This window comes from Thunnus maccoyii, chromosome 14, assembly GCF_910596095.1.
Source record: "Thunnus maccoyii chromosome 14, fThuMac1.1, whole genome shotgun sequence".
NCBI lineage: Eukaryota > Metazoa > Chordata > Actinopteri > Scombriformes > Scombridae > Thunnus > Thunnus maccoyii.
The window spans coordinates 23,636,194-23,650,357 of record NC_056546.1 but is presented as its reverse complement, the minus strand read 5'-3'; the positions used below and the strand labels follow the sequence as shown (position 1 = coordinate 23,650,357).

The 14,164-nt window shown below is 38.5% G+C and overlaps 1 protein-coding gene across 1 annotated transcript; it reads left to right on the top strand.

Annotated features, from left to right (window-relative positions):
• Positions 1-611: 611 nt before the first annotated feature.
• dnajc12 (DnaJ (Hsp40) homolog, subfamily C, member 12) lies at positions 612-6,397 on the top strand. The gene is made up of 5 exons (XM_042433575.1): positions 612-955; positions 1,716-1,794; positions 2,127-2,266; positions 2,362-2,506; positions 3,691-6,397. Exons 1-5 carry the CDS (start codon positions 878-880, stop codon positions 3,771-3,773), a joined length of 525 nt encoding a protein of 174 aa, XP_042289509.1. The 5' UTR covers positions 612-877; the 3' UTR covers positions 3,774-6,397.
• The last annotated feature ends 7,767 nt before the right edge of the window (positions 6,398-14,164 follow it).

Below are 14,164 nucleotides of genomic sequence, written 5' to 3'. Positions count from 1 at the left end.
TTTTTTCGACATATGTCACATGATATATAGCCCAGTCATCAATATATATCATTTTATCACATGGTCATTTATTATGTTGTTTCATATATTATGTTATTATGTATTTCAGTCAAAAGAGTGACAGTAAGTTTAAAAATAACTTACTGAACAATAAAAAAAATGGATGATCAGAAAGAAACATTGGTATAGAGGGACGGGGTACAGGATATGTAAGTTGTTTTTTGTTTTGTATTGTTTTGTTAGGTTTTGTTTTTGTTGTCTGATGTTACCTGCTGAGGTCAATATGACGTGTTGTTCAAAGGGTAAACATTATAAGCTGTAGCTTCAGCCTGGACCTTTTCAGACTGCAGAAATCTTTTAAGTTGTATTATTGTGTAGTTTTCAACTGTGGTATTTGAATATCTGCCTCCTTTCTTATGTGTTTATGTATGTATGTATGTATATGAATGTATACATTTATACATATGACCTCATTATTTCTGTTATTGATTGCAGACTAAAATAAATGTAAATATTTTTTTTTTTCTTTCCTTATGTTTTAATTTACCTTTACAGTATTTCATTGCCCCACGAATGCTCGAAATCTCGAGCTGGGTGGGAGCTTTTATGCAGACACTTGAATGCAGCATGCGTCACATGCTGAAAAATTACAGTTCATTTTTTTGCCCACAACTCAGGAGAAATCTCCTGGGATAATTTTTACCACCTGAGAGTTTCTCCATTAATTAAAAGCTTTCTTACAAAACAACAATAGAATTAACTTGAAGGATATTGTCAGTGATCCGCGCAGCAGCCATTGAACCGAACAGCTGTGATCCAGCAGACATTCAAGCTGCTCCATTACAAGAAATCAGACACATTTCCACACCAGATTTTCATGGAGGCTGTTTTGAACTGCAAACCAGAGGACTTGGAGGATTACTACGGGTTACTGGGATGTGATGAATTATCGTCGGTAAGTTGTTGCCAGTGGGTAAGGCTCAGCCTATTTGCTGGGATGACATAACCTAATGGTTGTTTAGATCTACAAACCAAAACATACACGTTCAAGGATTAATTAAAGTGGAGGTTAACATACGATACCTGATCCACACCGCGGAGATAAGTATTTTCTAAGCTGTTATGTCAAAAGGTTAATTAATTATATTCAGTATGTTTCAGAGGTTAGTCTGAACCAACAGAGACCTGTTGATGCTTCACTAAGAGATGTCAGATGTGTTGCGTTACAGTATTTATACCTAATACTTACTTCTTCAACATGTCCACATGGAGATGTAATACATGGTCGGTAGGTTATTTTATATATAGTTCATATAATTCAAAATAATAAAGTCTGACAACAGTAACATCTGCACACGTGTCTAAAATCATTGATTGATCTAAATCACTAGTCAGGCTAACTATAATAACCATATAAGATAAATTAAATTTTATTTTATTAAATTAAAATAAACATACAATACTTGTGTCACACAAGCAGTAAGCTAATGTATTTGAAGGCCTCACAATACACTGATCAATATCCTTTTCAAGACAGAATAAAGTACACCAGTACTCAGACATTCATGTTTCATGTAAATGTGTGTGTATCTAAATGTGCTTTACCGCAATGAATAATGTCCTTCAAAAATAAAAACAAGTGACTGTTGCCCAGAAAATTTACATTATTAGATTAACAAAATAAAATTACATTTCTTTAATCTTTTTCCTTGCAGAATGAACAGATTCTCAATGAATACAAGATCAGAGCCTTGGCTTGTCACCCAGACAAACATCTAGACAACCCGAGAGCAGGTAGATTCATGGACCACTGCTGTGACACGCTGGTGTATTTTTAAAACGGAAATTTTAAATGCTGACACATTTCAGATTTGTAATCCAAGTTCAAGATTTGAAGTCAATGTTAACTCAGTTTATTTTATTTTATTTTGTAATTGTGTCTCCATTTTCTGACTTCTCCCACAAAGAGTTAATGCCTCTTTCTGATGTCTTCACTTCAAAGCAAATTATGTTAATGGAGGGCTGCTTTACAAGTGCATACAAAGAGAAGGCTATTTCTCCCAGTTCTGTAACATTATTTGCCATCTTAGATATGATAGATATGACATTTTCTTTCTTTCTGACAGTGGTAGACTTTCAAAAGCTACAAGAAGCCAAAGAGGTTTTATGCAATGAGGCCAAAAGAAAAAACTATGACCTTTGGAAAAGAAGTGGAGTCACTATTCCATTCCGTGACTGGCAAGCCTTGAATGACTCTGTAAAAACCGTATGTAATGTCTTTACTTCTTTCTTTTTTTTCAAAATACTTTGTAATCTTAATAACTAGGAAGCCCTGTGATATGTTGTGTCACCTATCTGCAGTCAATGCACTGGGCTGTGAGAAGTAAAAAGGAACCAATGTTGGAGGCCCCAGAAGCAGAAACCCCAGTCACCTCTCAAGCAGAGGACCTTCACTGTGAGCAGGAAGCACCAGAGATCCCCTCATATGAAGCCATGCCATCCTCAAGTAAGTCTACTTCAAAATGTTCTCAAAGTATTGAAAAATATGCAAACCCGATTTATTTCAATGTATGATACTTCTGAAGTGTAAAATACAACGTCTAACAAAACAAATGAACAAAACAGAAAATACCAGCATGGAAGGGGCTAATTATGGTGTAGAAATCTTGGTGTTCAACTCTCCCTTTAACAGCCTTGTTCTTATAGCCTGAAGACTCAGAAACTGTTAACTCTTGCCACCAGTAACTCCTCTATGCACATATTAAAGATATACTTTTACACTAAGGTCACACCAGAGACGCACTAGATGATCAGAGAAGCACTCCAGGTGGCTAGAAACGGCTAGAAACAATTCTTACACAAGTTCCCCTCTGGTGTACATTAGAAAGCTCTTTGAAACTCCACAATGAAGCCCGTTTTTTGTTAAATGTTGTGTTGTGCACTTCAAGACGTCCACTATAATGAACTGCATTTTGAAAATTGGAAAGTATGAACAGCATTTCCATAAACACATATGACGTTTCTGCAGGTTCAGATGCATTGCCGTCCTGATATTTATTATGTTTTGTAATAATCTTCAGCTATAGCAGTCATTCCAAACTGTTCTGGGAAACTCAGGACCTTCAGGTTAATTGAGTTTACCTCAAAGATGCAGCTGCTTCACAGTAGAAGCCTTCCTTGTCATTCTGTGGTGAAAAGCTTTTGATGTGAAGCAGCAACAGCAGCAAGAGTTTGGTTTGTATTAACAGCATCAATACAACTGAATAACATGAAATGAATTTATTAAAATTATAATAACATGACCCTCTGAGTGGGATACAATTACCATAAAGCAGTTGTGGTAAAAAAAACAACAACAAAAAACAACAAAACAAACAGTTAGTAAAATGCTGTGATTATAACCTCATAAGAAGTAAAACATGTTTTTCCATTACTTAACTTATTGATCAGTCAGTGTATTATTATTGGTGTAGCATCACCATTTAAACAATACATCTTTTCTTTCTATGATGTAGTAATGTGATATTAGTACATTATGAATTGTGTGATTATTTAACAATGCTTAACATCAGCATGTTGGAAATATTTCTTATCCCATTCAGTTTTTGTGATGTACCAACAAGAAGCATCTATTGTTTGCACTGTATTAAATCCTATAAAGCAAACTAACTTTTTATCATCATTGTCTAGGTGATTACTGCCATCGGCGTTTCCGCTGGGCTGCTGACTCACCATCCAATCTACTGCAGAAGTTCAGAAATTATGAGATTTAAATATACCACCAATTAAATTTTGCTTCAATGTTTGTGTCTTATTGTTGTCACTTATTCACTTTGGACCCTGATAACTGTGGTGTCAAACTTAGTAAACATGGTCTAGCTGTAACTTCATATACTTTCTTGCATAAACTGGAGATATTAAGCTAAGCTGGAAGTGTGGAATACAGTTTGACAGATCATATGGATAATTTATGTTGTTGTAAGTCTTGCTCAGTTTATATGTTCATTAATGCACAATGGAGAGATGATCAAAGCTGATACTGAGGTACCTGTAACGCTGTAATGTGTACTTTCATGTTGCTGTTCATAATATTTGTTGGGAACATAAAACTACTTATGTGTATCATTTCATGGTTTACATTGTAATGGATGTCATGTAATAGCGAGTATGAAAGTTATTTATTGTCATAAAAATGCCTATCAATATGGATCATTATTGACTTCTATTCTTGCTTAAATAGGATATCTAACCACCAGAGAGGCATAAAAGGCAATTGATCAGGATTGTGGAAACCATGCTTTTACTTGTTTTCAGTGTATTTCAACTTAATTGTTAATTAGGTTGAATCCTACTGACCTGTACAGGTATTGCTTTTTACCATCAAGTCATTCAAAAAAGTGTAAGTTGTCCAACATTTCCTTGTTCAGCTGCAAACATTTCACTTCATTTATCCAAGGCTGCTTGCTTTCTCTAGACATAGACCTGACCTTAAGAGTCGCTATGTAATATGTAGACTGACAGACTGAATTAAAATGGTCAGTCAGTTCATTAATGTTGGAAGATTATATGCTGTGATTATCAAATACCACACAGAACTTTGAAGCATTTTGTTCTTTGAAGAACTGAGTGCGGAAAGAGCAGGGTAAGACTATTAATACCTCATAATTCACAGTTTAAATTACAGTCATGTTCAATAATTCCACAGAGGATATTCCTGAACCCATGGTTACAAACATGGTCCCAAAATATGATCACAGCTGCACACATTAAAATATGTAATGATGTTTAAGACATTAGTAATAGAAACATTGTAGGTCTCAGTAACATGAATATTATAAACACCACAGGACAACGCTGTCAAGATATAAAACTAGACTGGATAGAAATACAGGGCACTTTATTGCCAAATGGTTTTGGGGGACAATAAATGATAGCAAACATGATAGAAGAGACCTCCAAGTTTGAATGTGAGAGCTTAAAGGACGACATTTTTTTACAAGGTATTTTCCAGTACTTTCTATCAAATACTCATGAGGCCGCCACCGTGACCACTGAACCTATGGTTGGCGAATGCAACCATATTTGAGAGGGCACAGATCTGCAAGCTGGTTATGACCATTAGTTTTCATTAGTTTTACTTAAGACTGAGTTATAAACATGAAATCCAAGTTAGCAGACAAAATAAATCAAATAAAAAGCTAATTTTATTGAAGAAGGTTCTTGCATTGAATAGAGATGTTTTAAGTGAGGGCTTTAGAAACGAATGAAAATACCTCACATCACTAGCAAATAAGAATTTCTTCAAATGATTGTTTTACTCATAAAAAATGTGGGTTAAAACAAGACAAATGAAATACAGTCTCACAGACTAATCCTTTCTCTTGCCAACTAAAGCTGCAAAATAATTATAGCTGGATTTGCTCCTATACTGACTATGAATCATATATTATAAGTGTCTAATAAGTGAAAAAAGCTTTCTTAAATAATTTGAAGGTTTGGTTGATGTTTAAAGCACTGAAATGAGTTGAAATGTTGAAATGTAGATGATATATTGAGCTGGAAGTGTCAGTCGAAGGGAAATTAGTAAATCTTTATGAAGAGTGATAGGAGTTATTATTATTTGTTGTTGTTGTAGGAATGTATGTCAGAAATGCAGGTTGTACACTTCAACATACTGTATGACAACAGAAAATAGGCCAAGAGCAATTACTGAAAACAGATAAAGAGCTTTTCTAATGATTTAGTTACATATTTGAGGTATGCAGTTCTGACTGTTGTTTTGTCCTGTGTTTTCAGCCAGAGGCAACACCTTGCGGTTTGCACATTTTGCGAAGTGAGACATTAAAACAGGTTCAATTAACGGCAACAGAAGCCTACACAGTTATGCACACGGTTCAAACTGGAATCTCAAAACATTAGCACATTTACATTCAACTAAGCTCGGATATTATGACGCTTATCAGTGGATGAACTTTAGAAAAATGTTGAAACACTGAGCAACAAAGTGCAGCTGCACTTCTTCGCCACTAGACGTCACCGGAGTTTCTGATGACGTCATCTGTGTCGAAGTTAAAAGCCCGATGAGTGCAGAGAACAGTTGCCGGGTGCGGTGGCGCGCGCCTGTAATCCAAGCTACCGGGAGGCTGAGGCTGGCGGATCGTTTGAGCTCAGGAGCTCTGAGCTGCAGCGGACTATGCCGATCGGGTGTCCGCACTAAGTTCGGTATCGATATGGTGCTCCTGGGGGAGCTCGGGACCACCAGGTCGTCTAAGGAGGGGTGCACCGGCCCAGGTCGGAAACGGAGCAGGTCAAAGCCCCCGTGCCGCTCAGTAGTGGGATCGCGCCTGTGAATAGACGCTGTAGTGCAGCCTGAGTAATACAGCGGGACCCAGTCTTTTTTACATTCTGCACACTTTACAACAAACAGCTGTGACAGCACACGCACTCAAACATTATGTCTTTACATGTTAACACAGTTTTATGTTCCAGGAAGTCCTCAGAAACCAATGCTGTTTAGTCTCTCCCACACTGCCTCCACCTGGAGAAGAGGAGTAATTACTATCAATCACACCAATCAATGCAGCACCACAGACACACATCACTGTAACACTAGAACTATATTGAACTATATACCATCCCATATTCACTGGAGGTGAAACAATATGTTGCACCACAATATAGAGCTGTACAAAACTATGACAATATACATTGTGAATCTGAAAATAGAGATCAGTTTTTAATCTGATCAGTTATGATTCCCAAAAGGTCAAAGTTTTGCTTTTCATACCTTTACTTTCAAATTCAACTTTGTTAAAAAAAATTCTGAGTTTATTGTCAAACTGTGAACTGTGTGGTGTGTACTGAACCATGAGCTGAGTGTATCAAGTCTCCCTTAATGTTCATATTTTAGGCTGATATTAGACGCACACAACAACAACAACAACAATAACAACCTTGCAACAAGATGGAAAAAAACATTGTTAAATGTTTGTAATCCAGATATTCTGTAATCTGATTGTCCTGCCCAAATCAGTGTGGACATATTTTATTTTCTGTCTTAGAAAACTTCATTCAAAAATCTGGGGAAAAACTCAGTGATGCAAAGTGACTAAGTACATTTACTCAAGTATTGTACTTAGGTACAATTTTGAGGTACTTGTAATTAACTTGAGTATTTCCATTTGATGCAACTTTATACTTCCAGTCCACTATATTTCATACATTTCAGAGAGAAATATTGTACTTTCTACTCCACTACATTTATTTGACAGCTTTAGTTACTTTTCAGATGAAGATTTGACACAATGGATAATATAAGAACTTTTTTAAATACAACACATTGTTAAAGATGAAACCAGTGTTTTCCAACCTTTTTGACTTTTGATGTCTTACAAAAAGCATTGTGTAATCGGGGTCACATTTCAGATGTCTATGAGTTGTTAACAGCTCTACCAAATAGTGATTTTTCCCTCTAAACTTCTCACATGGTTTCATTTCAATAAATGTTCAGATGATCCAATAATTCACCAAAAATCAATAATTAGAGAAAAAGTTCAAAATCTGAAAAAAGATTTGTGTATCAGAACATTGTTTTTTCTTCTTTCCTCTCCCATTAATCATCTCATGACCCCTCAGATTTATCTGGTGACCCATTGGAGTGGTCTCTTCCAGGATGACAATGCCCCAATTTATATGTTCACTAGGGGTCACTGAATGTTTTGATGGGTATGAAATATGCTATGGCCCTCGCAGTGACCAGATCTCAACCCAAATTGAACACCTATGGGAGATTTTGGTCTGACAGCGCTCCCCACCACCATCATCAAAACACCAAATGAGGGAATGTCTTTGTGAAGAATGGGGTTCCTCAGCCCTGGCACTGAAGTCTCTGGAACTCTTCTGGAGGAATGAACAGTATTCTTCAAAAAGTCATAGTATGACAAGACATCCTCATGATCCAATATTAACTCTATGACAATTTTTTCCTAAGTTACATCTTATGTTCGTCGTCACGGCTATGTGACATCACAGAGGATGTCCATATTGATGTGTCATCAGTTCTCAGTTGACAACAGTGCTTATTTGACGTCATGAATGACAGCGTCAAGGCTTGGAACCGAGTTTATAAATAGGACCCCCTCCTGCCATCAATCTCCATTCCACACTCCCTCACAGGAGACGTGGAGGCTCTGATGCACTGCAGCACCATGGTAGCCCACGCCTCGGCCCACGTCTGCAGCCGAGGGGAGTCCTCGATAGCCGCCAGGTGTCATGCATCGCTGAGCTCGAGCTCGTGGTGCACCGCTGAGCTCGAGCTCGCGATGCATGACACCTGGGGGCCCTGCCAGTGCATAGATCTGGCCTAGTCTGTCGTGCTGGTATGGGAGGCCCAGGCAGCCTGGGTGCTTCAGAGCCTGTATATATGCTGCTTTTTTTTTTATTTATTTATTTATTTTTTTTTTAAATTTTCTTTACTTTTCTTTCTTCACTGCATTCATACCTTTATGTACCTTTATGTACATTTATGTACGTTTATGTACATTTATGTATATTTATGTACATTTATGTATGTTCATGTATATTTATGTGCGTTTATGTACATGTATGTACTTTTATGTACGTTTAAGTAAATGTATGCACGTTTATGTATATTCATGTATATTCATGTACGTTCATGTAGGCTACATTTGACGCACTGCGCGGGGCGCACTTGACTGAGATTTCTGCCACATCACTGGGTTCACATCACTGGTCTGTAACGTGTCAACAACACACAGACTGGTATTAAGCACTTTTACATGTCCACTGTTTGCCTCGTACAACTTGTTCTGGTTTTAGTCCTGTTCAGGATATGCCTGTTTGAGTCTTACATTATCCAGGTTTCTGATGGTCGGTGTCAGAGTGACAAGTTCTGTCATTTCTGCATTAAGGTGGCATGTATTCTTATTTGCATATTAGTTATCGATGTCCTGACCACGTTTATATTATGTTATGTCAACTTTATTGTCAAACTCAGAGTCCATTCGAAAAAATATACAATACAAACAATGTACAATATATAGCCTACATTAAAATAAAAAGAAATAAATCGCCACTTTTTACTTATTTATTTATTTTGTATAAAAGTCAGTTATACTATTCTTCTAAACGATATTCCCTCATTTGTTGTTTTGATGATGGTGGTGGAGAGCGCTGTCTAACACGTCAGTCCAAAATCTCTCATAGGTGTTCAATTTGGGTTGAGATCTGGTGACTGCGAGGGCCATAGCATATGATTCACATCATTTTCATACTCATCAAAACATTCAGTGACCCCTAGTGAACATATATATTGGGGCATTGTCATCCTGAAAGAGACCACTCATATCAGGATAGAAATGTTTCATCATAGGATAAAGGTGATGACTCAGAACAACTTTGTGTTGATTTGCAGTGACTCTTCCCTCTGAGTGGACAAGTGGACCCAAACCATGCCAGAAAAATGCCCCCCACAGCATAACAGAGCCACCAGATCCCCTCACTGTAGGGGTCAAGCAGTCAGACCTGTACCAGCTTTTCCTTTAATTTGTCAACGTCTGTATATATATATATATGATGACATCAATAAATTGGTAATGAGCATAGATCAAAACAGCAATTGGCCATAAAGATATGTTATAAAACTATGTATCTTTATTAAAAACATGAGACATTATCAGTGAGTGATCTTTGGGAAACTGTTGACCTGTTTGATGAACCTTCAACACTGTAGTTGGCATTTTCGAAGCTAGATGGCGCTGGAACGTGCTTCTTGGTGACATCACTTTTGTTAAATCCCAAAACTCCCATGAATCAGGTGTCTCTCGCCGGGTGCGGTGGCGCGCGCCTGTAATCCAAGTTACCGGGAGGCTGAGGCTGGAGGATCGCTTGAGCTCAGGAGCTCTGAACTGCAGCGGACTATGTCGATCGGGTGTCCGCACTAAGTTCGGTATCGATATGGTGCTCCTGGGGGAGCTCGGGACCACCAGGTCGTCTAAGGAGGGGTGCACCGGCCCAGGTCGGAAACGGAGCAGGTCAAAGCCCCCGTGCCGCTCAGTAGTTGGATGGCGCCTGTGAATAGACGCTGTAGTGCAGCCTGAGCGATACAGCGGGACCCAGTCTTTTTACACTCTGCACACTTTACAACAAACAGCTGTGACAGCTTCATGTTCCAGGAAGAAACCTCAGAAAGCAATGCTGCTTAGTCTGGCCAACACTGCCTCCACCTGGAGAAGAGGAGCACTTACTATCAATCGCACCAATCAATGCAGCACCACAGACACACATCACTATAATACTAGAACTATATTGTGCTATAACTATTTTGTTGTATACCATAACACAAGTTTTTACGGTGGTGGAAGAAGTAAGCAAAGTATTATCTTCCGGCCTCGTGCACAGCTCCCACAATACCATCACACATAGCACAGAGGGCTTTGGGGTGAGAAATGTCCATTACAATTTACATCAGAACACATAATTGCTCCTTTGCTGAGATATACATCACTCAGGAGGACATCACTTTTCCCATAGTATGACAAGACATCCTCATGATCCAATATTAACTCTATGACAATTTTTTCCTAAGTTACACCGTTTACAGATCATACAGCCTAGTAACATTACTGACACAATTTGGGAATGTTTTAAAGTTGATTACTTCTGTAAAACGAATATTTACAAGAACCTGCTGGTTTCATGTAATATTTTGTACATTATATGCTAATTGTCTGCTAACAATGTGCACACTGCACGTGGTGACAGGAATTTCAGTGTCTCCTGCAACAGAAATTCAAATCTTACCTCCAAAGCATATTTGGCATACTGTATAAATGTGGGTGCTGTCTGTTAGTATTCGGTGTGCTTGGGCTGTATAGTCATATTTAGGGAAGTGTATTTATTTATTTTTTTTATCTTGGGAAGAACAGTTTTCTCCGGAGCTCTTGGCTCATTAAACATCTTGCTGCTTATGAGAGGAGCTGTTGTGATTGGCATTAATCAAGCTTCCCGTAACTCCACCTGTTGTTGTGAGAAATATTCTATTTATCAATGAATTTGAGTTTCAGATGTTTGTTTTACTCTTTCATTTCATCTTATGTTCGTCGTCACGGCTATGTGACATCACAGAGGATGTCCATATTGATGTGTCATCAGTTCTCAGTCGACAACAGTGCTTATTTGACGTCATGAATGACAGCGTCAAGGCTTGGAACCGAGTTTATAAATAGGACCCCCTCCTGCCATCAATCTCCATTCCACACTCCCTCACAGGAGACGTGGAGGCTCTGATGCACTGCAGCACCATGGTAGCCCACGCCTCGGCCCACGTCTGCAGCCGAGGGGAGTCCTCGATAGCCGCCAGGTGTCATGCATCGCTGAGCTCGAGCTCGTGGTGCACCGCTGAGCTCGAGCTCGCGATGCATGACACCTGGGGGCCCTGCCAGTGCATAGATCTGGCCTAGTCTGTCGTGCTGGTATGGGAGGCCCAGGCAGCCTGGGTGCTTCAGAGCCTGTATATATGCTGCTTTTTTTTTTTTATTATTTTTTTTTTAAATTTTCTTTACTTTTCTTTCTTCACTGCATGCATACCTTTATGTACATTTATGTACGTTTATGTACATTTATGTATATTTATGTACATTTATGTATGTTCATGTATATTTATGTGCGTTTATGTACATGTATGTACTTTTATGTACGTTTAAGTAAATGTATGCACGTTTATGTATATTCATGTACGTTCATGTACATTTGACGCACTGCGCGGGGCGCACTTGACTGACATTTTCGCCACATCACTGGGTTCACATCACTGGTCATTGTCATCCTGAAAGAGACCACTCATATCAGGATAGAAATGTTTCATCATAGGATAAAGGTGATGACTCAGAACAACTTTGTGTTGATTTGCAGTGACTCTTCCCTCTGAGTGGACAAGTGGACCCAAACCATGCCAGAAAAATGCCCCCCACAGCATAACAGAGCCACCAGATCCCCTCACTGTAGGGGTCAAGCAGTCAGACCTGTACCAGCTTTTCCTTTAATTTGTCAACGTCTGTATATATATATATATGATGACATCAATAAATTGGTAATGAGCATAGATCAAAACAGCAATTGGCCATAAAGATATGTTATAAAACTATGTATCTTTATTAAAAACATGAGACATTATCAGTGAGTGATCTTTGGGAAACTGTTGACCTGTTTGATGAACCTTCAACACTGTAGTTGGCATTTTCGAAGCTAGATGGCGCTGGAACGTGCTTCTTGGTGACATCACTTTTGTTAAATCCCAAAACTCCCATGAATCAAGTGTCTCTCGCCGGGTGCGGTGGCGCGCGCCTGTAATCCAAGTTACCGGGAGGCTGAGGCTGGAGGATCGCTTGAGCTCAGGAGCTCTGAACTGCAGCGGACTATGTCGATCGGGTGTCCGCACTAAGTTCGGTATCGATATGGTGCTCCTGGGGGAGCTCGGGACCACCAGGTCGTCTGAGGAGGGGTGCACCGGCCCAGGTCGGAAACGGAGCAGGTCAAAGCCCCCGTGCCGCTCAGTAGTTGGATCGCGCCTGTGAATAGACGCTGTAGTGCAGCCTGTGCGATACAGCGGGACCCAGTCTTTTTACACTCTGCACACTTTATAACAGACAGCTTCATGTTCCAGGAAGAAACCTCAGAAAGCAATGCTGCTTAGTCTGGCCAACACTGCCTCCACCTGGAGAAGAGGAGCACTTACTATCAATCGCACCAATCAATGCAACATCACAGATAAACAGCACTATAGGCTATACTGTACACTATTACAAACTTTTCCTTTCAATTTTTGGATGAAATTATAGGAGAAAAAAGCTGTCCGTTTACTTTTCTAACAAGGTAAATAAAACATGTCAACAGTAATTTGGGCAAGACAATCAGATCTACAGAATATCTGGATCACAAACATTAAACTTCATTTTACTTTTGTTGTAAGGTTGTTGTTGTTGTTGTTGTTGTGGTTGTGTGTGTGTGTGTGTATCTAATATCAGAATAAAATGTGAACATTAAGGGTGACATGATACACTCACTGATTCATGGTTCAGTACACACCACACAGTTCACAGTTTGACAATAAACTCACAATAGTTTTAACAAAATTAAAATTGAGACTTAATGTGTGAAAAACAAACATTTAACCTGCTGGGAGTCATAAGTGATCAGATTAAAAGTGATCTCCATTTTCAGATTCACAATGTATATTGTCATAGATTTGTACAGCTCTATATTCTGGTGCAACATATACCTTCAAGCGATTGCAGGTAATGATTGCAGTGATTGCAGGGAAAAGTATTTTCTCAATTTTCTGTTAACTGTCAGTAAGTAAATCTCAAGTACAGTATACAATCTAGATCTGTGCTTAAGCTAAATTAGCCTATGTAAAAAAACAAAAATTATAAACAAATAACATTAAAGACTTTACTGGTTGTCTGCAGCACAAGCCACAGTAAGTCCCTGTTTTAATAAACCCTACATTAATTTTGGAAGCCACTGTAAATTTCACGTGTCTTGAATTTTTGTGGTAGACTTACTCATGGATTTTCATTTGGATCTCAGCTTGTACATAGCCTATAGGTTACTGTATTATGCAAACCACTGAAATGCAGGAGCATCCGTTGTTTGTCAAGAGGTTAGACCACAGAGAGGAGGATAATAACAATATAAGAATGAGTATTTTAAAGATAACATACTTGAAACCACATATCCTAATTAAAACATGTAAGGTTTTAACATTGATTTTTGGGAATTTGTTGATAGGCTTGATGAATCACTGTGCTGTTTGAACAGTTGAATAGTGCATGCTGCTGAAATTAAATCTAATATTCTGACCAGAAATTTAATTTTAATGTGTGAATTCTAACACTGTTTTAATTCCACAACAAGCCTTTTGGACGAGAACACATTTGTCCTTCACAGACACAAATAAGTGTCAGTCTAATAGAAATGGTGTACTGGTGCCACTTTTTTCTAAGGAAACAACAACAGTAGGTTCCTTTCAATCAGCCATAAATGAAGCTGTGTTTCTACGGTGCTAGTTAATGTCTCACCAGTCACAATTCCTGAAAAAAAACAAAAAAACAAAACTGGCCTATGGTTGAAACTCATTGCTGTA

Bases quoted from the DNA above. Each gene is read 5' to 3' on its own strand.
- dnajc12 (XM_042433575.1), top strand. From the start codon at position 878: ATGGAGGCTGTTTTGAACTGCAAACCAGAGGACTTGGAGGATTACTAC. The intron at 956-1,715 runs GTAAGTTGTTGC...TTTTCCTTGCAG, and splicing joins GATGTGATGAATTATCGTCG to AATGAACAGATTCTCAATGA. The intron at 2,507-3,690 runs GTAAGTCTACTT...ATCATTGTCTAG, and splicing joins TGAAGCCATGCCATCCTCAA to GTGATTACTGCCATCGGCGT.